Source organism: Copadichromis virginalis, linkage group LG4, assembly GCF_057382275.1.
Source record: "Copadichromis virginalis isolate Kocher_CV1m ecotype Utaka linkage group LG4, C_Virginalis_male_GT1.1, whole genome shotgun sequence".
In the NCBI taxonomy this organism is placed as follows: Eukaryota; Metazoa; Chordata; class Actinopteri; order Cichliformes; family Cichlidae; genus Copadichromis; species Copadichromis virginalis.
Genome location: NC_140621.1, coordinates 3539016 through 3562100, shown reverse-complemented (window position 1 = coordinate 3562100; position 23085 = coordinate 3539016). Strand labels below are relative to the sequence as shown.

The following is a 23085-nucleotide window of genomic DNA, read 5'->3' as shown; positions in this document are numbered from 1 at the left end:
TATGTTAACCTGTGATTTTTAAACACTGAAATGGAAAATCAGGTTGTCTGCATACAAAAAGCTAAAGACGCCTGGGAAATAGAGACACTAGAGTTTCTAATAGCGTCCAAGAGAAGTGTGCTTGGAGAGACGATAGCTGACTGCAGCCTCAAGATGGCAGTGATGTAGAAGCACATCACTTATGCTTTGGTATAACTGACTAGACAAGCACTGCTTGTCCTGGCTGAACAGTTGAGTTGGGGTTGCTGTAGTTCAGTTCTACTAATTGGAAGGTTTGCAGTTCAATACCAAGCTGCTGCAAAATACTTAGCCTCCCCCCCGAGGATGTAATATTAAAGTGAATACACGTGCTGATTTCATCTCTTTACATGAAAGAACATTTACTTTTCCAGGAGTCACATTAGTGACTTGTAGCTTTAGGCTTAGTAGACGACTCACACATTGACAAATCCAAACACATTTGAGGGTAATACTCTTAAATGTGTAAATGTAGTGCTCAAAGAAAACAGGGAGCACCACAGCAGAGGTCATTCATGTCTGTCACACACAGGACGTGACAGTGAAAAGTGTGGAGACACTGCACACCTGAAGTTTAGCCGATTGTGTTGCGCTGACACTCAGGTCCTTTTGAAGTGTCGTATATTGATTCAATTGTCCAAAACACAAACATACAAAGAATGAAAAATGCTCCTTGTTATAAGAATGCAAGATTCATTTTGATTTGGTTGTCCGCTGAATTTTTAACATTCTCAACTGTCATTTGAATGTAGAGACGTCTGAGTTACAGAGATAATGAATGAGAACCACACGCTTTAATCCATTTAATGTATGAATCCAGACATTTATTTGGATATTTCACAGTAAAAACCAAACATTTGTTAGAGATGACAAAGGCTTTGCCACATTTAGATGCACTAAAGGTCAGATTTGCTGTTAGTTCTTCATATGTGAGACTCTTTTGCAACAATTAGCAGTTTGCTCGCGTAAGCATACTGCAGGTAATGCTGAGTGATGGAGAAGGCTCGGCAGGTTGCCCGAGTGTACGGCTCTTCAAACCAAAACAAAAAGTCACACCCTAACCTCGAGTGTTTTTATTAACACCTTGAGGGGTAAATGCTGGGTTTTATCCCCCAAACATGTAGACTGCTCACTGCCTGATGTCAGATCACATCTGTAGCTGGTGCTACAAAGTGTGCAAACATGTTTCCCCTCTCTAAGCCTTTCTTCTCTTAAGCATCTCCAGATACATCCCCAGGGACTTCTGAATAGAGTCCTTGGTGATGAACTTGACAAAGTTATTGACATCAGCCTCTCTGTTAGCCGCCAGCTTGTCTATGGTTGGCTTCCTCATCATGGACTTTGTGAGCTGTCTGGCGTGATCTGCAAATGAAACAAATGCACATGTAAGGAAGCTGTGCATTCATATACAATTTCTTCTATGAATACTGACATGGGCTTCAATTCATTGCAAAATATATTCAATTGCAGCACTATTGTGGAGCACCTTTTATTTCTTATGTGGGAAAGTGACATTTCTAACAGGTGCTGAAAGCTTATGCTCTTTCTCTGCCTCCTGCACATCCTGCCAAGTACCAGGATGTACTAAATACTGCTGTACAGATGGAAATACACCCATATCGACACTTCTGAGGTACGAGGTTACATCTCCCTACATGCGGGTTCGTGGCACCTCACCTTAAAACAAACATACACTGATAGCAGCTCATTTTTTTCCTACCTGCCTTGGAAATGTTACCTGCAATTTTATTACCCAAATGGTAAATGGACTGGGTCTTATGTAGCGCGTTTCTACTCATCTGAGCGCTCAAAGCACTGATGAGGCCAATCACCGTGATGTCATCTGCAAACTTAATGATGGTGTTGGAACCATCAGCAGGTCTGCAGTCGTGGGTGAAGAGGGAGTAGAGGAAAGGGCTCATCACACAGCCTTGTGGTACACCGGTGTTCATTGTGATGGTAGATGAGCAGCGGTTATCCAGCCGGACATGTTGGGGGCGGTTGGTCAGGAAGTCCAGTAACCATTTGCAGATGAGGGAACTGATGCCCAGGTCTGTCAGTGTCCTGATGAGTTGTGAGGGGTGGATTGTATTGAATGCTGAACTGAAGTCTATAAACAGCATTCTGGGTTAGGTGTTGTTGTTGTTGTGAGATTATAATATTATTTTATGCCATGTTAGACCCCTAATTAAAGATTGTGAATTATTATGTAGTTTTAGTTTGCATTATTCTCCTGAATTAGAAGAAGGTGATAACTCTTGCATTAGTTTGCATTACATTAGACTGCTGATTTATTGTGGATGAATGATATTGTTTTATGATGCATTATACTGCTGAGTTATAAGAAATACTGTTCGCAGAAAGTCATCGCCTTATTTGTCTGATTAGAAGAGAACAGAACATGCTGGAGTTTTCTGCCCCATCTCAGCAGGAGCAGATAAACAGGGAGCCAAGGTCGTAGCTTAGGCGCCGTGTGAGAGAAAGCATGTGAATGTTTAGGCTTTTTATGATAAGGTGGAGACATCAGAGGCTATAAGAGTTTGATCAATGCTCCACCATTTTGAGATCTGATGCTGTCTGCGTACGGTGTCCATCTCCCACGCGTGTGATCATTAAAATCATCGTTTGACTCAACCCGGCCGGACCAGTGTTGTTATTGTGGTTTTTCCTCTTGTCTCCATCCCCAATATTTGAACTCGTAACATTGTCCAGGTGTGAGAGGACAGAGTGCAGTGCGATGGAGACTGCATCCTCTGTGCTCCTGTTCTGGCGGTATGCGAATTGGTGGGGGTCCAGGGTGGGGGGGAGACAGGATTTGAAGTGTGCTAGGACCAGCTGCTCTAAGCACTTAGTGATGATGGGGGTGAGTGCTACTGGGCGGTAGTCATTGAGGCTAGATGGGTTGGAGTTTTTGGGTGTCGGGACGGTGGAGGTGGAGTTGAAGCAGGCCGGTACCACAGCGTGGGCCAAGGACAGGTTGAATATGTCTGTCAGCACTCCTGCAAGCTCCCCAGAACACGCTCTGAGAACACGCCCGGGGATGCCATCAGGACCTGCAGCCTTGTGGACACTGATCCTGCTCAGCACCACTCCTACATCAGTGGGGGAGAGAGTCAGAGGTTGGTGGTCTGCTTTGGTCGTGGTTGTGGGGTTCCCTCGCTCAAAACGAGCATAAAAGTTGTTGAGCTCATTGAGGAAGGAGACATCAGAGGATGCGGGGGAGGGTTTGGTGGTCCTGTAGTCTGTGATGGTCTGGAGTCCTTGCCACATGCGTCGGGGGTTGGAGTTGGAGAAGTGTTCTTCTACCTTCTTTTTGTAATGGTGTTTGGCTTTTTTGATGCCCTTCTTTAGATTAGCCTTGGCTGTGCTGTAGGCGTGTGCATCTCCTGACCTAAAGGCGGTGTTGCGGGCCTTCAGGAAGAGACGAAGATCCTGGTTCATCCAAGGCTTCTGGTTGGGGTACATGGTGATCCGTTTCTGGGTGTAAAGTAAAGTGTGCATGTTAGTCCCCGTAGGGATATAGTTCCTCTGCATTTAACCCATTCACCCAGTGAAGCAGTGGGCAGCCACCAATGCAGCGCCCGGGGAGCAGTGTGTAGGGACGGTACCTTGCTCAGGGGTACCTCAGGGTAGCCGTTCAGTGGAGTCGAACCACCGACCTTCCGATCATGGTGCCACCACTCTACCTACTGAGCTATCCCTGCACACTGTCAGGTGGTGACACTGTCTGTGGTTTTGGAGATGTAATCCAGTACAGATGAGGCGTACTGGTCCAGGTCTGTGTGGGTGAACATATTCCAGTCTGTTGGTGTGGTTGAAGTTCACCTTTATGTGCTGAAGGTGAAAACACTGAGCAAAGGGAGGAGTGTATGATCTGTAGATACTATGGAAGCTGAAGATTGTACCTGACACCCGTTTGCTGCTGCCACCTTCTGGCCTTCAGGTGCTCTGGACGTGCTGTTTTTTGTCCTACAGCTTTAAGAGGCTCTGTCTCGGCTCTTAGTTGTTGGCACACCTGTTCACCATAAGTCATCACAGCACAGCTCATGGGCTGGGCTCCTCCAAAGGTAACCACCAAGCTGATGTTGGTTGGAGTTGTTTTATATGTTTAGATTAGTTTGTTGTCTCCTGCATGCTGTCATCTGCTGCTCTCCCTCAGGTATGTTCCCAGCTCAGGTGTGTTTGTGAGGGAGTGTTAGGGACCCGCAGAGACACTGGAGACAATAACTTGTACGAGCACAACTAAACTCATGGCTGCTGATCATTTAAGGTTTACCTTCAAAGTAGGAACTGCTGTCCTCCCTTAAACTGTGTGTACAGTGACTGGAGAACAATCCTCAGTGCTGGCCTGCACCTGGGACACTGCAAACCAGGGTGCTTTGCTAGAAAGCAAGTTCAGCACATGCAGGATGTGTTTCTGATATCGCGGTTTCGCAATCTAGCTTTGAGCACATTCATGGTTCCTTTCATCCTCGGCACCAGTTGCTGCTTGTTGGGAACATGACCTCCAATCTGTCCACTAACTCTTGGGAAGAGCCCATCAGGATGCTTGGTGAAAAACCTCATTTTAAAAACAGCCCTGCACACTGTTCCTTCACCGTGACCAAAGAGTTCCATGATTCCAGATGCTGACAAGTAATGTCGCTCGATTGTAACAGATCAAGTAGTGTAATTGTGTTTGTGTGCAGTTCTTTATTTATATATTTGGATTGTCCGGGCATACGAGCACAGCTAAACCTACAGCCGCTGATCATTTAACCTTTAGCTTGGCTTCCCAGTTAAAGTGTTTACAGAGAGGGAATGATTGAATCAGGGTGTCATTTCTCATCTGCACGTGTATGTTGTCCATGCTACCTCAGAGATATTTCAAAGGAAAGGTTAGACCTGTCTCCTTGAGGGATTATTTAAAGCTTCAAGTCCTCTGATCCTCCGTCTTGCCATCAGCTCAGTTTAATCTAGACCAGGCTAAAAGTTTATTATCTTAGGACGGTCTAAGTCATCTGGATGTAAAGTGACTTTAATGTGCATTTCGGCTCCGGAGCCTAATAAAGCTCTTTCCTGGCAGGTGTTGGTGGGTCGAGCAGTCTGACGGAGGAACGTAGTCGGCCATCTTGGAAAGAAGAAAATGTTTTCTTCACACACGGTGAGAAAAACATCGTTTTTATAAATCATGAGTCCGAACATTTTACAGACTTTTATATGTGAAATTGTTCGTAGTTTATAAACACATCTGGAAGTGCCGTGCAAACCAAGGCCGAGCTGCTTTTAGGAAACGTGAAAAGTCTATCAGTACAACTTTCATGAATGATCATCATTTATTGTCATTATATCATTATGATTATTGTTAACTACCACCCTTTAGTAATTATTTACAGTTTTCCAGAACATGAGAAACAAAATGCATGTTAAGAAAAGAAAATAGTAAATGGAAAGACGAAGGCTTCAACCTCTTAGACCTTTCCTTATTTCCAACACAGCTGATTTAAATGGTTAAATGACTTCCAGTTCTCCTGGTAACGAACTAATCAATTGATTCAGGTGTGCTGACCCAGGGTGAGATCTAAAACCTGCAGGACACCGGCCCTCGAGGCCTGGAGTTCGACACCCCTGGTCTTACACCAAGGACTAAATGGTTCATTTTTGGCTCTCTGCACTGTAACAGGGACGGGGTGATTTGCAGAGCACTTTGTAAATGAGGACTGTGTGCAAGAGGTGCAAGTGCACGGGTGAAGTCGCACTGTCCCCTCTGCATTTGATTTTCCCTCGTTGGGTCGGGCGTAAAGACTGAGCAGGGCAATCAGCTGGTAGAACCGATGTCCACAAGATGCAATCAGCGATGCACTTGTTTAAATGTATTTTATGCAATAATACAGTCTTTCTTTTCCAAAACGCATCCAAACAATTTACAACACAACAGGTTACTATTATGGGCATCATCCAGCAAACATGTTTCTTATCGAAGCAGAGAGGCCGGCACGACAAAACAAGATTTAACTCAAACACTTATTAAGCTTCTGACTCCCTGCCTGTGTCTTTGTTGCTGTAGGAACAAGACGCCAAAGAGAGCCCAACACCTCAGTGCTCTCAGTTGGCTGAAGATGCTCACTCAAGTGCAAACTTACTTGAGCACTACAGGTGTGATCAGTGTAACAAGAAGTTTCATGCCCCGTGTCACCTCAGAAGACACCAGCGCATCCACAGTGGGGAAAAGCCCTTCAGTTGTGACCAGTGTGGAAAGACTTTTAATCGGAAAGGCAACTTAAAAACACATCACCTCAGCCACAGCGGCGTCAAACCACACATGTGCCACCAGTGTGGAAAGACATTTAGTTTGATGGGCAACTTGAGAACTCATCAGCGCCTACACAGAGGAGTCAAACCATACGCATGTAGCCAGTGTGAGAAGGCTTTTACTCAGATGAGATACTTAAAAATCCATGAGATGGTCCACAGCGGAGAAAAACCCCACACATGTGAGGAGTGCGGAAAGACATTTAGTTTGATGGGCAACTTGAGAACTCATCAGCGCCTGCACAGAGGAGTCAAACCATACGCATGTAGCCAGTGTGGGAAGGCTTTTGCTCAGATGAGCTACTTAAAAATCCATGAGATGGTCCACAGCGGAGAAAAACCCCACACATGTGAGGAGTGCGGAAAGGCTTTTAATCATCAGAGCAACTTAAAGAGACATAAACTGGTCCACAGTGGAGTTAAAGCACACAAGTGTGACCAGTGTGGGAGGGCTTTTGCTTTGAAGTCGAGCTTGGCGACACACAAGCTGGCGCCGCATGTGACCTTTCTGGGAAAGCCTCCAGCCAGCGACCCCAGAAACACGCCAACAGACGCTGATACGTGATCGGTGCAGCAGTTCAGTTTACACAAACTCGAGCTTAAGTCAACTCTACGCTTACTGACCATGGACACGCACCAGTGCGACCAGTGTGACAAAGCCTAGAACCAGTTTAGAGGTAATTCAGTCAGTTTTTTTAAACAAGCTAATGTGTATATAAAAGATTTGTTACTGGTAATACAGCAAAACTTTATTGTAGTTTTTAAAGTTCAAGTTAAACCATGTGAAATAAGTTGGATAATACACGGTGTTACATATGGGACACAAACGCAGCGTTTTGGGACAACATGGTTTCTGTTGGGTTTACACAAACTGTAAAGATGTTATTACGATGTTATTACGATGTTATTACGATGTTATTACGATGTTATTACGATGTTATTACGATGTTATTACGATCAATGTTAGCTCTACATGGGTGTTAGATTTCAAAATAAAATCCTTTTAAACGATCGTCTCGTTTCATTTATCACCAGCAGAACAGTCTCCAACAGTGTCCAACTTTATGGCTCATAATGGGCAAAGACGCGGCTACAACTTTGATGCTAATCTGAAGTGAATAAAACTATAATAGGACATGAAATGCATTTAGATCTGTACATATGCTGTAATGATCACATGATGTGGCGCCATCCTTTCTGAAATTAAACCGACAACAGATTTGTTGTCTGGGGCATTTAACACAAACTGATTTGAATAAAACGACATCATGAATGCAAAAAACGATGCAGCTGCATTCATATTCATATTTCCTCCTCGGTTCCAACTATTAATACAGAAATGCAAATGCATCATTCTTTTCTTGAAATTTAAACACAGGTTTATAAACGGTCTCAGCAGTTCTTAAGTACATTTAGTAAAACAGGTAAACACTTACTAAAACACAGTCATTGTGTCCTTACATGCTGTCGTTTTAGCAGACTCTCAAACCAGTTTCAGTCCAGTAGTGTCCGTATCACTGCCGCCCAAAACCAGTATCACGAGCTCTGTGTGTCACATGGCCTTGCTTGACCAGATGGTGCTATTCAAAATGTTGCCAGAAGGGATAATGAGCATCACTCTCATGCCAACAGTTATGGCAAAGATTTTATTCTGCACGTTTGATCTGAGACACAACTGGTTATCCATCAAAGTTCAACACTTTAAAGTCCACAACTTTCCACACTCTGATAAGCACATCCCAGCGGTGACCGCCCCGCCGGTTCCCAGACTGCAGCCTTGCCGTTCGCTCTGGGGCTTATTTTTAGCTACACACATGGCACTTTTCCATTTTATCATTCTTTATTAAACATCTTACAAAGAAGTATTTAACTTTAATTAGTTTTACCAGAGTGTGCATGTTTATGGATGTTAGAGAAAAATATAAGGTGCAGATACTGCACATCTGCACCCCCCAACAGGTCACATGTGCATATAACCAAAAGTCAAATACAGAAAATGATCCTGCTACTTTGGCCCTAGTGCAACTCTCTGTTGGTATTTGGTTTAAACTGCAAGAGTGGCTACAAATCTGTGGTTAAGCTGCACTTCCTGCTGTTTCTCCCTCTGTACTCGTTGCTCTTTAGGTCAGTATGTGGTAGTTTTCCATGTCCCAGTGGAGATTTCCTCTCGTGCAAGCTTTCCTCACGCGCACACTGAGCCCTCATCCTTTCTACACAAAATTCGTTTGTCTACTTCATAAACAAGACTAATAGTCAGCAAACATCTTGGCTTCACTTGGATTCTCAAGTTTAAAATACATGGAAAGTTTGGGAAACTATGGTTTACCCTGACGGGAGCATGAATGTGGACAGCAGCGGTGGCACCGAAATTTATTCAGTATTTGCTGAGGCATCAGATTCTCGACAGCTGGCAGTAAAGAAAGAGTCAGGAGGCTGGGTGTAGTGGACACCGGTATATGTCTAAGCACCGACCTGGCAGATCTGATTACAATGTTAAAAACATAGAGCTTAACCCTCATCAGTAACATGACAACTGTAACATGCTGTAAGTATGAGCACTTTTATGAAACTTCACTAAAGTGTATTATTGTGTTGTCAAGCTTGAATGCATTGTAAGTGAATGGGTTCTGTTTGTTCAGCTACAACTGGGAAGAAAAACTTTCTGACCAATAAGGTGGAGACGGTGGCATACAAGGTTTTTGAAGGTCTGATTTCAAGATATAACACTGGGACAGATGATAGTTTAACAAGGCTGTAGCAATATTACTGTTGTTATTGCTAATGACTGTTACGTGTCTCTGCTGGAGCAGACCTAGAGTAGATATTATGTTTTGTCTGTCCCTGCTCTCATGAACAAGGCATCTTTCAAACTGCTTGAAGGAATTTCTTCAGTTTCCGTAAGGATTTTGCCAAAGTTTAAGGTCATCCCAACACTGCGACACTCATTCTGAGTTCATTTGTGAAGTGTGACAGAACTTCACACAAATGCCAAACAGGACAACAGCAAGTTAAAACAATGCTGAAGTGTTTTTATTGTATGACGAGCAGAAAAGAATTTGAGGTTGCAACGTTATCCTTGTTGCACTGCAATCTTGGGATGTGAGAACCTGAAAGCCTGAAATCTGTACCCCATCCACAACACACCTTTTCTCTGTACTCCTCCCCAGCACCCTGCAGTCACATGCGCCTGCAGGTAGATAAAAACCTCAAAAGAGACACTGGTCGCCATTCTGCTCAGAAGCTTTTCAGGAGCTTTCAGAAGATTCACGAGTTCAGGCGTCTCCACCGTGCAGACATACAGGAGCAGGTATGGACCTCTCACTCGCTACAAAAACATCTGAGCTGTATTCGGTGCAATACTGTGAGCCAGTTTCTTGTTTAGAGTGGATGTTTCAGGCTACAGCAGCATTACAGTAACTTTTGTGCATTTTTCCTGCAGTAATTGTGCGTTTACAAACACATTTCAGCAGCACATGCAAACCATCACAGTATAAATGCAGCTCTCTGTTTCCATATTTGGCAACCTTTGGTCTTCCACAACAGCTCCAGGACGGTGTAACCAGGGCAACAGAGTAATATATTGTCCTAAAAGGATAATATTTTACCAAGCCTTGCAACATGCTGCAAATAGCGACGCGCTAAATAGCATGTTAGATAAACTGCCAAAAATACATCCAGAGGAGCAGGTGTTTGGTCTCTCACTCTCATGTCATGAGCTCTCAGCAGATGGTGGAACATGAGCCGCTTTGTTTTGGACTAAACTCCATGTTAAACTGGACTTTATGACAGAGAAATATGGAGTGAAAGGAAAGGCCTTACTTCAGCCTGCAAATCGGTTTTTAATGCACAGGACCTGAAAATTATTAACCTGATAACCTGGGAAGTCATTAGCTTACATACGTGTAAAATAAATATGAAATCATTTGTAAGCGTCAGTGTTTCATGTGATTTCTAAGTCATTTTTAACATGTGACCTGTTTGGTGTAGGATGCATTTGGTGGGCACTTTGGGGCTTTTTCTGACCTTGCTGCATCTCTCTAACTCGCTGCTGCTGGGAGCCTTTAACATCAAATCCTTCGGAGACACCAAAGCCTCCAACACCACTCTGATGAACATCATTACCAAGGTCTGGGACTTTTCCCTCTTTGGTAGATATGACAGTTTGTACAAAATGTTTACATCCACCCATTTGTAATGCAATTTGGGTCAGAGTGCTTTCAAAACCAATCCAGAAGTGTTATCTTGTGTGTGCGTTTTGAAATAGTTTGAACTGAATTTTGAGAAATGCTTTGGATGATTTGGCCTGTTGCAGAAGTAAACCTGAATATTCCCAGAATATTCCCACCTCTATGCTTAAGGAATGATCAATGAAATAACTGGATGTGCAACAGCTGTAGCGTTGCCTTTACAATCTAAAGCTTAACACATGAATTTTTTCGTGCAAGGTAAAATATAAACAAACGTGATGTTGCAAGATGGACAATCAGCTGATTCATTTTCATTTTTTATGTGTGTTTTGCAGATTGTCCAACGCTATGACGTCATTCTGATCCAAGAGGTCAGAGACAGTGATCTCTCAGCAACCCAAAAACTCATGGAGTACGTCAACAAGTGAGTCCACACACCGAACATGGAACATTCAGAGTAACACTGAGCATGAAATGCAAACGTATGGAAACATAAAAGTGTGTGTTTGTTTCCCCCCAGAGATTCTCCTCAGTACAAATACATCGTCAGCGAGCCTCTCGGTGCGAGCACCTATAAAGAGCGATATCTCTTCCTTTACAGGTGCACCACGATGAAAAAAATAAGTCTCTACTCTACACACAGTGAAATGATATTTATTCAGTTCAATTTTATTTACACAGCGCCAAATCACAACAAGAGTCGCCTCAAGGCGCTTTATACTGTCAGGTAGACCCTACAATAACACATACAGAGAAAAACCCAACAATCAAATGACCCCTATGAGCAGCACTTTGGCAACAGTGGGAAGGAAAAACTCCCTTTTGACAGGAAGAAACCTCCGGCAGAGTCAGGCTCAGGGAGGGGCGGCTGTTTGCAACAAAACATGGTTCGTTGCAGTGATGCCGTGTAAAAAGCATTTTTAGTTCTTGCTCTAAATATGTATTTTGTAGAAAGGGAAAAAGTCTTTTTCATGGCAGAATGTGAATAGTTTGATTGTTTTCTTTGTTTCTTAAAGCCAAACAATTTAACAAAAATAAAAATGACTTGTTCACGTTGCCCGGGGTTAAAGTCAGGATTGGTGTTGGATCATCATCATCACTTAGACCTCAGAGGGTTAAAGAACCTCCCATAAGTTTCTCAAATAACCATTCAAAACAACTTGATTAAAAATTTATATTTCCAGCATGTTTGTAGTGTTTGAGGCATGTTTGAAGTAATGTAATGGCAAATCCTCCGTCTTTTTTCTGGCATAAACATACATCTTATACACACTCAGAATTCAGAAGAAGTGATTTAAAAAAAGGGGAAAAGCAGAACTACAATAAATTTGTCCCGAGAAGCAACTGGACATGTTTAGAAATGAAGTACACACTGGCAGCAAATGAAAAGGTGGTGATTTTCTCCACAGGGAGGCGCTGGTATCGGTGGCAAAAAGCTACACCTATGACGACGGCCCGGAGGAAACTGGACAAGACGCCTTTAGCAGGGAGCCGTTTGTCGTAATGTTCTCCTCCAAACACACTGGTAGGTGCTGTGGCTCGAGTTATACAGCTGTTTCTGCATCACACTGATAATGATGTGGATCCTCATTCAAACATTTGTGTGTGGTAGTTCCTGGGACATGTTAGTCACTAGTCCTTTATCATTCTCATGCGGTGTAAGCGCCTCCGTCACTGTCAACACTCCTTCGTTCCCTTCTCTTCTGTAGCTGTGAGAGACTTTACTCTGATCCCTCAGCACACCTCCCCAGAATCAGCTGTTCGGGAGCTAAATGCTCTCTATGACGTGGTGGCAGATGTCCGCGCTCGCTGGAACAATGATGTATTTACAGCCTACAAGTAAAAATCATTTATTTGGTGGAAAAACACACATTCGGTAAATGCGACTCACACTACTCTCCCTGCAGGACATCGTGCTGCTGGGTGACTTCAACGCAGGCTGTAGTTATGTGTCCGGGTCTGACTGGCAGCAGATCCGCATCTTCACTGACAAGACTTTCCATTGGCTGATCACTGATGCGGCCGACACTACCGTGTCGCAAACTGTCTGCCCTTACGACAGGTAGACAGATTGTGGCAGGTCGTTCTGATGTGTGCACGCAAACTCTAAACTCTAATCATCTTTCTGTGTTTGCAGGATTGTGGTCACTGCGGACATGATGAGAGGAGTGGTGAAAGATAGTGCGAAGGTGTATAACTACATGACGGACCTGAATCTCAAACAAGATCTGGTAACAGATGAATTTCAATCCTTATCTCTGTAAGAATTCATTTGAACTAAAAAGCACAACCTGCCTCATTCCCCGCTGACACTAATGGAAACGTCAATATAAAAAGTTAACATAATGCTGTATTCACTGCAACTGAGACCATAGACTCGTCAGCAAAATGTTTACTGAGCTCCAATCAGAAGAGAGGCATTCTACACAAAGGGCAAAGCAGTCGCCCCATCAGAAATCATGCAGTTTTAAAGCACTTTTGCTTTTTTAATATCAGCTTTGAGCTACAGAAAATCGAGCAACTTTGTAAAGCAGTGGCTGTAGTAACGACCACAGAGATGCAAACAAAATCATAATGCAGTGTATACTGTAGTGATGGCATTACCATGCAGGCACGTTGAGTTTTTCAGCACTGGAAAGAAACCTGTGGAAACTGAAGCCGTCTGCAGCACAAACTGTGAGCCACTAAAAGAACGGTTTCTCTGTCTCTCAGGCGTTGGCTGTCAGCGACCACTTCCCCGTGGAGGTGAAGCTGAGCGGTTAGGCTCACGTTGCTTGAACCGTGACTTCCACAAGCTTTCCACACATCGTGCTCAATCTGCAGCCAGCACAATGATCATTCAGTTGGGGACTACTGTCAGCCACAGCTTCATGAAATGCAAATGCACAATAAAGCCACTAAAAGAATTTCACTGAAAACTTGTGTGTTGTAAAGAATTCGGCTTCTTGTTGCAGTGGAGCACATTTGTCTGGAACAAGTCTGAACATTTACTGAGACCCTTTGTTGATTTGGAAACCTTTAATAACGCGTTTGTATTTTATTTCACTTCCTTTGTCTGCTTAAATGTCTTCAGAGTTTAAAGTTTTTTAATTAATTTCCCAAAACAGCTCAAACACACAGCAAAACACTAACCTGCAAAACTGAGCCAAAAATGTTGAAAAAACATAAAAGAGCGGTAGAGTAATACATCTGTAGGGGAGACCGGGGATAGTTGTCACATCTTTGACATTTCTGTCTGTAAATTGGAGCTCTTTTAAGGTAGTGGATTCAAAATGTAATGCAAAGTATTTACATGTCTCTGCTATTAAATAGTGCAGCTATTTTCTCTGCAGCACAATTACCCATTGCATGGTATGGTCTCAAACACGAAGAGTGAAATGTTACAATTAACCCCATAGTCTGGGTTAGTTGTAACATATCCTGGGGTGAAATGTAACACAATGAAATAAGAGTACTAACAAAATATTAACATGTAATCTTTTTTATTCAACACATGAATGCACTTAGAGCCATTTATGTAGCTGTGTGTGTGTGTGTGTGTGTGTGTGACAGAATGCAGAAATCTAGCTTTTGAACATATTCCAACCCCCCAAAAAAGACAAATTATGGAATTTTCTGCAACTGAATATTTCATTAATTTTGGTTGGTCTTCCTTGAGTTTGGCCTCATTGGCTCAGTGGGCATTATAACCTACAACTCTTGCACCAACTTTGAACATAACAATGAAGCTGAAAAAATGTAGCTGTGCACCAGCATCGCAATTCCATTACTTTTTATCATGGCTTACCTTGGTGTGGTTTGCAAAGTGCTTCAGAAAGATGAGGAAATCTGTTTCTTGCACCCATCCTGATTTATTTCCACTACCAGTACTTCCTACTGGTCCATCTCTGACACAGTGGTCTGCATAATGTATGTGTGGGAACACAAACAGTGGAGGAATTGTGTTGCCAATGGCATTAACCACATATACAAAGGTGACCAGTGAACCTCTCTCTGCTGATGTCGTTGCCCCAACTTGTTTAATATAAGTTAAAGTAATAGTGTGGTAAGTTGTAACATCTGCATTATTGTTACAACTGACCCCGACTGTAGCTGTTACAACTGACCCAGACTCCTATAGCCATGAACTAGCTAACATTACAGCCAACAGCTAAAACATTAGCACTAAAGACCTACACAGAATATATCCCCATAGACATACAAATAACACAATTTAAGTTTGATGAGTTTAACTGCAAAGCAGATAATGCTATTAGAAATTGAAATAAAGTAGAAAAACTTACTTTTTGGCATACAAATGACTTTTTTTCATGTTAAATTGTCTGTGTTTGACAAAATGTGCTGATTTTTCACATGTGATAGCAGAACTGAGTTGGGCATGCACAGGATGAGTCACATCATTTGAAACTTAGCCCTGATTGGAGAAACTGGAAGTGTTACAACTGACCCACGTTACAACTATCCCCGGTCTCCCCTACACAAAAGAAGAAACAATGTATTCATTAAAGATTATTTTCAGTCATCTTCAGTTACTCCTGTAAAGCTGAAATGTGTTCACCACATATGTTAACCTGTGATTTTTAAACACTGAAATGGAAAATCAGGTTGTCTGCATACAAAAAGCTAAAGACGCCTGGGAAATAGAGACACTAGAGTTTCTAATAGCGTCCAAGAGAAGTGTGCTTGGAGAGACGATAGCTGACTGCAGCCTCAAGATGGCAGTGATGTAGAAGCACATCACTTATGCTTTGGTATAACTGACTAGACAAGCACTGCTTGTCCTGGCTGAACAGTTGAGTTGGGGTTGCTGTAGTTCAGTTCTACTAATTGGAAGGTTTGCAGTTCAATACCAAGCTGCTGCAAAATACTTAGCCTCCCCCCCGAGGATGTAATATTAAAGTGAATACACGTGCTGATTTCATCTCTTTACATGAAAGAACATTTACTTTTCCAGGAGTCACATTAGTGACTTGTAGCTTTAGGCTTAGTAGACGACTCACACATTGACAAATCCAAACACATTTGAGGGTAATACTCTTAAATGTGTAAATGTAGTGCTCAAAGAAAACAGGGAGCACCACAGCAGAGGTCATTCATGTCTGTCACACACAGGACGTGACAGTGAAAAGTGTGGAGACACTGCACACCTGAAGTTTAGCCGATTGTGTTGCGCTGACACTCAGGTCCTTTTGAAGTGTCGTATATTGATTCAATTGTCCAAAACACAAACATACAAAGAATGAAAAATGCTCCTTGTTATAAGAATGCAAGATTCATTTTGATTTGGTTGTCCGCTGAATTTTTAACATTCTCCACTGTCATTTGAATGTAGAGACGTCTGAGTTACAGAGATAATGAATGAGAACCACACGCTTTAATCCATTTAATGTATGAATCCAGACATTTATTTGGATATTTCACAGTAAAAACCAAACATTTGTTAGAGATGACAAAGGCTTTGCCACATTTAGATGCACTAAAGGTCAGATTTGCTGTTAGTTCTTCATATGTGAGACTCTTTTGCAACAATTAGCAGTTTGCTCGCGTAAGCATACCGCAGGTAATGCTGAGTGATGGAGAAGGCTCGGCAGGTTGCCCGAGTGTACGGCTCTTCAAACCAAAACAAAAAGTCACACCCTAACCTCGAGTGTTTTTATTAACACCTTGAGGGGTAAATGCTGGGTTTTATCCCCCAAACATGTAGACTGCTCACTGCCTGATGTCAGATCACATCTGTAGCTGGTGCTACAAAGTGTGCAAACATGTTTCCCCTCTCTAAGCCTTTCTTCTCTTAAGCATCTCCAGATACATCCCCAGGGACTTCTGAATAGAGTCCTTGGTGATGAACTTGACAAAGTTATTGACATCAGCCTCTCTGTTAGCCGCCAGCTTGTCTATGGTTGGCTTCCTCATCATGGACTTTGTGAGCTGTCTGGCGTGATCTGCAAATGAAACAAATGCACATGTAAGGAAGCTGTGCATTCATATACAATTTCTTCTATGAATACTGACATGGGCTTCAATTCATTGCAAAATATATTCAATTGCAGCACTATTGTGGAGCACCTTTTATTTCTTATGTGGGAAAGTGACATTTCTAACAGGTGCTGAAAGCTTATGCTCTTTCTCTGCCTCCTGCACATCCTGCCAAGTACCAGGATGTACTAAATACTGCTGTACAGATGGAAATACACCCATATCGACACTTCTGAGGTACGAGGTTACATCTCCCTACATGCGGGTTCGTGCCACCTCACCTTAAAACAAACATACACTGATAGCAGCTCATTTTTTCCCTACCTGCCTTGGAAATGTTACCTGCAATTTTATTACCCAAATGGTAAATGGACTGGTTCTTATGTAGCGCGTTTCTACTCATCTGAGCGCTCAAAGCACTTTACACAACTTGTGCAATCACCCATTCGCACAAGCACATCTTTCTAAGTGCTTCATAGCTAATGTTCACACACATTCAGAGCAATTTGGGGTTAGTATCTTGCCCAAGGATATTTGACACATAGACCAGGGGAAGCCAGGAGTCGAGCCACCAACCTTCCGATCAGTGGATGACCTGCTCCACCACCTGAGCTACACAAATAAATCTACTTTAAATAAAACATCATTTCCTTGTCTTTGATAGTGTGCAGGAACCCTGGTTTTACTCCCCATGATGCAGTAGACTGCAGAACTACCTTGAACAGCAATAAAGTCGTTATTGACTGCACGACTTTCAGTCTCACATCGTCGGAGGAGTTTTGGCCCGTTTGTCTTTATAGTGCGACTCCAGCTCATTGAGGTTTGGGGAGAATTCTTTCATAAGGTCGCAGCATTTCAATCCAGCTGACGTCTGGACTTTGACGGGGCCACTGCAAAACCTCGATTCTTTTCATTTCCAGCACGTCTGTTGTAGGTTGGCTGCTGTGAAGGGATCGTGGCACAATTTGGGCAAAGCTTTCGATATTGGATAGATGCATGACGTGCTTATGATCGACTCACTGACTGCACCATGCAACATTATGTTCAAACGTTTCCGCTTTGGTGTCAAATGAGTCATGCTTGTCTGGTCTTGAAATGTTGACAAGTGCTAACATGCTAACTGAGCCTGTAGTCTCAGACATGTAGCTCGTTTTGTTTGTTGTAGAGTGTTGTAGTTCGACCTTGTGAAGACCGTGGAATTAACCACCTGAATACTCCAAAACCTCAACGTGCCAAAACGTCTGATTTTACAGAGGGGATCACACATTTCCATCTAACATCTGTTTGACTGAAAAAAACCCACAGCAGCATTGAGATAATAGGACGACAGATTAAACTTTGTTCTAGGTTCTCCTGTGTTGATTATGACACATATGAGCAGCACAGCAGCGAAGAGGACAGACGGAGACATTTTTACCTTGACTTCAAAATGTGGTCAAATGACCAAAGAGCTGTCAGACTTTTTACTTTATCTTGAATAGAAACAAGATTAGAAATCTTGACTCAGGTGAATCTTTTTGGCAGCAATAACCTGACATACACATGAACATATTGTGCAGACCAAGTTGCAGCACCACAGGTGGAAAAAATGACAAGTATAACTGATGTTTAGTATACCTGGAATAGCCAACCACTTGGTCATGGTCTCTGTGGCTGTAGTGAGGACCTGGTCTTCATGCACCAGCTGGTCCACCAATCCTATCTTCAAGGCCTCTGCAGGGCTGTAGAGCAGCCCCAACTGTAGGGCCATCTCTGTGGCCCGATGTCCGACTGTGTTTACCATAGTGTCCTTAAACCTGCAGGAGCAGTTTTACAGTGACAAGACAAAACAAAGATGGGTGTGAAATGTTAATAAAACAGTTTTTAAACTGAGAAGTTGTATTGGTTTTAGGTGCTTTGGCACAAAATTATACAAACCCCGATTCAAAAAGATGAACCGCAGTGAGACTGAAATGAGTTCTTTGTTTTTATCTCCACAACATGAGCAGCGGCGTTACAGCGCAGGAGAACCATGCAAGAAGAAGCTAACTGCAAACCTCTCGCATTCACTGAGCTTAAATGAGACTAATGCATGTAAACTGTGTTTCTACCTTGCTGCTGGTACTATCAATTATTATTGTAATTAGTGTTGGTGTAATTTCTTACCAAAAAGGTGCTACAATGCCGAGCTTGGTCTCATTGAGACCGATGCTGTAACGAGGGTTATCCGCCATTATTCTGTAGTCACATGTCATCGACAGCAGGCAGCCTCCTGCAGGACTGGAGCCCTGGGTGACGAGTAACGAGAAGCCCGCAAGCTTATTTCAGTGTGTTTGCCCCCCAGAATGCACCACTCTGTCCTTGTGTGAGGTGCAGACAGTGTGGAGGTAGGTGCTGCGTTGTTCTATACGTACATTGACTGCTGCTATAGTGATCATGTTGGAGCCATAGAACTTGAGCCACATCTCTTGCACAGCTTTCCAGAACTCCGCACAGTGCTCTGGACTCTTCCCATACATGTCCAAGATGTCCAGCCCGGCTGAGAACACCTTGGGCTGGCTCTGGATTTCAGGGTAAAACACATCCAGAAGCTAAACCCGCTGGATAAACTGTCATTATACTTAGCATGTTCAAACTTCAGCTGTGGAACTGTAAACATGAAAGACTTCACTGTAACGCAGATGTTAGTCCATCTGCACAAAGCTGCTTTAACTGTACCGAGGTGACGACGAGGCCTCTGCAGCTCTTGTCCATCTCCAGCTTCTCAAGAGCAATGCAGACATCAGTGAGAAACTCTAAACTAAGACTGTTGACAGGAGGACTCTGCATGTGCATCACTGCCACACCTGCAGAGACAGAGGCCATGATCATTCACTTGAATGCTGCAGTGATTGCTGCGCCAGGAAACCTGCGATGGAGATTTTGCATGCTTTGTGTCTGCTGATGATGGCAGCTGAGGTCACACTGGATTAAACTCAAATTAGTGATCCCTGAGAGGAAAGACAAACAACCTGAGCGATCGCCGGCCTGCTGCACTTTGCATCCGACTAATTAAGTCAATGGGGTGAGAGGATATTGATTCATACGGGTGTATCCACCCGCTAAGGTGCTTTAACACTTTAATTGGACTGACAGTGATGTGAGAAACTCACCTCAGCGGTCTCCCAGAGGGTTGGCTCTGCTCTGGATGTGGTGAGAGGAGGGGCTTTGGGGGCCACCACGCTGATAAATTCTTTTCTACTTTAATCGCCCACGTTATTGGATTTCACTCTACACGGCACTGCGGACATCAATATCAATGACACAGCCCTATAAAAGTGTGGGAGAAGCTCCTAGCCTCAGTAAACACTTTCCTGATGACTTTATGGGCTCAGTCAGTCATCGCAGCACCAGATCCACATATTTGATTTGCCAGGTTTTTTTGCCCCTCCCCCCTCTGTCTCCTCGCAGTCAGACTGGGAGGCGAGTAATATATAAGATGATATTTATTATAGCATAATAAATATACTAACATTGTTTTTCTGATGGAGAAGAAGATTTTATCGAAGTGTATTACACCTCCCTGGGTTGGTTAATAGCCTTGAGCATCAACTGTTGTTTTAAATATTCACACAGTTGCTTTTTTGCTGGGTTTGCATTATCCATCACGCTGCTCTAAGCTTGCTACGCGCCTCAGCTTTTAAAAATGCTCCTTTTATGCTGGACAATAACTTTTATTTAATTTCATTACAATGCAGCTTTGGTGAGTCACAGGTATTTCTGTTGTGGCTGCCCTTGATGTAATTTGGCTTCTTCTAGTCCAGCAGACGGACTCCAACTCCCCCTGGTGATCGTGGTGATCGTGGTGCTCGCTCAGCTCCGAGTTGAACATGCTACAGCTGGAGAACTGCCTCATGTGCCAGCTGGAGTTAAACAGGGGGAGTTAATGTCTGTGGGACAAGAGACTTACAGGCAGAGCCAGCTGAATTTTCCACACATCTGTATTTACATGACCTTCCCCTACATATTTAGAACAACTCACTCACAGTTGTACTTCATGTCTCATTTACAAAGCATCCTTTCACCTGCACAGTCGTATTAGCAAAATGCTCACCTGAGCTCTGGTCAAAATCCACTTTGATCTTCTGTGAGGTGGAGCTGCTGCTCCGCTGAGCAACAAGCGCAGGAGCCCTGCGAGCAGCAGCATGACCGCTGCAGGAGAGCTGGGACAGAAGACCTGCACAGGAACACAGCACACTGGCTCAGTTCAAAGTCATCGGTCACAAAGCAGCAACACACACATTCAAAAGACAGGAAACAGCCATGTAGCATACTTATTATAGAACTTGATATAATACGTATCAATGTGCAGTCGTGTTAATAGTTTGAAGAGATCCAAGTTGAAATGATGCACGAAAACATTTTTTTCTTTCGCTAATGAACAGAAAAACAGTTTCTCATGAGCTTTTGTTTCCGGAGCCTCTGTGACAGACAGCTAAAGCTAACAGCTGGCATGCAGCACATAACAAACACACGCTTCTTTACACGTTCAGCCTCGTATTCGCTCTCAGCTCCCGTGTTGTGGGTGAGTGGAGTTGCACACACCGACATAAAGAGACAAGCGCTGCGACCTTTGCTCCAGTTTCTGTAGCGCACCGTCGGCAGCAGGAGCTCGGTGTGTTTTGAGGAAATAGAGACGCACAAACTCGGACTTTCTCCCCCCGAAACTCCCAAACCTACCTGTTAAACCCGGCTTGGTCCTCAAACATGCCCTCAAAGCCATTTTCATTCGCTCAGACAGTCACGTCCTCCCGTTCTCGTCTTTAGCGTCTGGTCTTCTTCACCGGGTCTTTTAGAAACAGGCTTTTAGTTTGACTGTGTTGTGACGGAATAGCGCCACCTTCTGGTTGGCTGGCTTCATGATTTTCAATCCTGCCAAAGAATCTCCTCCTCAGTAATTTATTTAGTTTTTTTTTGTTTCTTGAGCCACCAGTCATCTCTTCATGTTTTGTAAGAAAAATATAAAATAAGTGCAGCCATTTAAGCAAACATGCAAATACAGTATATGAGGCAAAAACCGAGTTTGCGCAATTTAGTTAGTTAATATTTGGTGTGAGGCCCTTTATCCTCCAACACAGCCTGAACTCTCTTAGGCAGCTTTCTTGTTGTTTCTTCAGGAATAGTTCCTCTATCCAGGTCTTTTTTTCTGCATTGGCAGTGTGTTTGGGATCATTGCCCTGATGAAAAAAATTAAGGCTTAACCAATCAGACACTTTTCAGATGGTATTGCATGGTGGATTAAACTCTGATAGTACTTTTCTGAATTCATAATCCCATCAGTTTTGACATGAATGCACAACACCACAGGTTCAAATGCACAGAACTGTGCTTTACTATTTGCTGGTTTATTCCTGTTTCTTGAGGACATGACTTCCAGATGCTGTTCATCTGCTGTACATGGGTTTTCAGTCCCGTCACTTCTTCTTTTGTCCTCCACTTGTCCAGTTTCTTCAGACTTTTTGAGGACATGGTGCACATCATCTCGAGATATACATATGATGAGTTTTTACTCGTCTGGATTGTTTTTCTCAAAGGTAATCCTTCTTCCTGCTGCCATGCCTTTTGATTGTGGGTAACTATAGTATTGGTACTGTTCATCCATATATTCATAAAGTGTCACAGACTACAGAAAATCACTCCTATAATTTGCCTCACTGCTCTTGTGCTCCAGTCAGTCATACTCTCTTCATTTAGACCGATGGCCGACTGACTCCAGGAAACACAGGTGATCCACAGAAGCAAGACAGGAAAAACAATCAAAACATTGAGCTCAGTCTAATTAACAGACCGACATCTATACCAAAATAAACAACAGAAACTCATCGTGTGATCAATAATCACACACCCCACTGATAATGTTTGCGAGCCGGGTATAGTGAAACGAGGGATAGAGAATCCAGGATTACCAACTAGCCAACATCCCTGATGCTCAAAGAAACCCTGTATCATAAATCACCATATAATCAATGAAAAATACAAGGTACTTAAAAGCTACTTTTTGTATATTTCTGATCTCCAAACTAGCTAAAAACCTTCAAAATGAAGTAAAGCTATCAAATAATCCAAAAATGTTCAAAAAATCTGTTTTGTGTTGAAGAGACATCAACTGAAGTTGAACTAGAGCGGGGCTGTACTTCTGTGCAAGACCAATTTGTACAAAAACATAGTACATCACATTAATGTAATTCATTATTTAACCAGGCAAGTCACTGAGAAGCATTTTTATTTACTATGGTGACCTGGGAAAAGGAAATCCCGCCCCCAGAAGAAATGGGGGCAGGGCTTTAAAAAATACAGCAGCAGACATCTGAAAACATGCCTGCTGGTAAAACAATGCTTCCTTTGGGGGATTTGGATAAGCATAAGAGAATAGATGGATTAAGAAAGTCCCTTTAAGGACATTATGAGCATCATGTAGATGTACTTTAATTCCATCCTCTTCTGCTTATCCAAGTCAGGGTCATGGGGGGCAAGGAGCCTATCCCAGCTGCCATAAGACCCTGGACAGGTCACCACTTTGTCACACGGCTAACACAGAGAGATTATTCATGCTCACATTCACACCTACCACCATTTTCAAATTAACCTAATCCCA

General features: G+C 43.1%; 3 protein-coding genes and 1 long non-coding RNA gene across 6 annotated transcripts; 2 read left to right on the top strand and 2 right to left on the bottom strand.

Moving 5' to 3' along the window:
- Window positions 1–820: 820 nt before the first annotated feature.
- On the bottom strand, window positions 821–7815 carry LOC146710584 (uncharacterized). Its single transcript, XR_014919974.1, has 2 exons — window positions 7746–7815; window positions 821–1380 (listed from the first exon to the last, which is right to left on the bottom strand). It is a non-coding gene; the product is annotated as an uncharacterized LOC146710584 (long non-coding RNA).
- LOC146710585 (uncharacterized) lies at window positions 3888–7216 on the top strand. Of its 2 annotated transcripts, XM_085453156.1 has the most exons (3): window positions 3888–4085; window positions 5084–5161; window positions 6065–7216. In XM_085453156.1, the coding sequence occupies exons 2-3, from the start codon at window positions 5144–5146 to the stop codon at window positions 6872–6874; spliced, it is 828 nt and encodes a 275-aa protein (XP_085309282.1). In that variant the 5' UTR covers window positions 3888–4085; window positions 5084–5143; the 3' UTR covers window positions 6875–7216. The 2 variants fall into 2 exon arrangements, with proteins under 2 accessions (XP_085309282.1, XP_085309283.1); XM_085453157.1 differs by lacking the exon at window positions 3888–4085 and having other exon boundaries at window positions 4896–5161.
- Window positions 7816–9477: 1662 nt separating the features above from the next.
- Window positions 9478–13402, top strand: dnase1 (deoxyribonuclease I). Of its 2 annotated transcripts, none has more exons than XM_085455363.1 (9): window positions 9478–9616; window positions 10297–10435; window positions 10832–10920; window positions 10996–11097; window positions 11906–12021; window positions 12206–12318; window positions 12404–12558; window positions 12634–12727; window positions 13209–13402. In XM_085455363.1, the coding sequence occupies exons 2-9, from the start codon at window positions 10298–10300 to the stop codon at window positions 13257–13259; spliced, it is 858 nt and encodes a 285-aa protein (XP_085311489.1). In that variant the 5' UTR covers window positions 9478–9616; window position 10297; the 3' UTR covers window positions 13260–13402. The 2 variants fall into 2 exon arrangements, with proteins under 2 accessions (XP_085311489.1, XP_085311490.1); XM_085455364.1 differs by having other exon boundaries at window positions 9510–9616; window positions 11017–11097.
- A 2476-nt stretch (window positions 13403–15878) lies between these two features.
- On the bottom strand, window positions 15879–21292 carry eci1 (enoyl-CoA delta isomerase 1). Its single transcript, XM_085453141.1, has 7 exons — window positions 21171–21292; window positions 20545–20667; window positions 19170–19297; window positions 18866–19012; window positions 18618–18739; window positions 18090–18268; window positions 15879–16438 (listed from the first exon to the last, which is right to left on the bottom strand). The coding sequence occupies exons 1-7, from the start codon at window positions 21217–21219 to the stop codon at window positions 16272–16274; spliced, it is 915 nt and encodes a 304-aa protein (XP_085309267.1). The 5' UTR covers window positions 21220–21292; the 3' UTR covers window positions 15879–16271.
- Between the last annotated feature and the right edge of the window lie 1793 nt (window positions 21293–23085).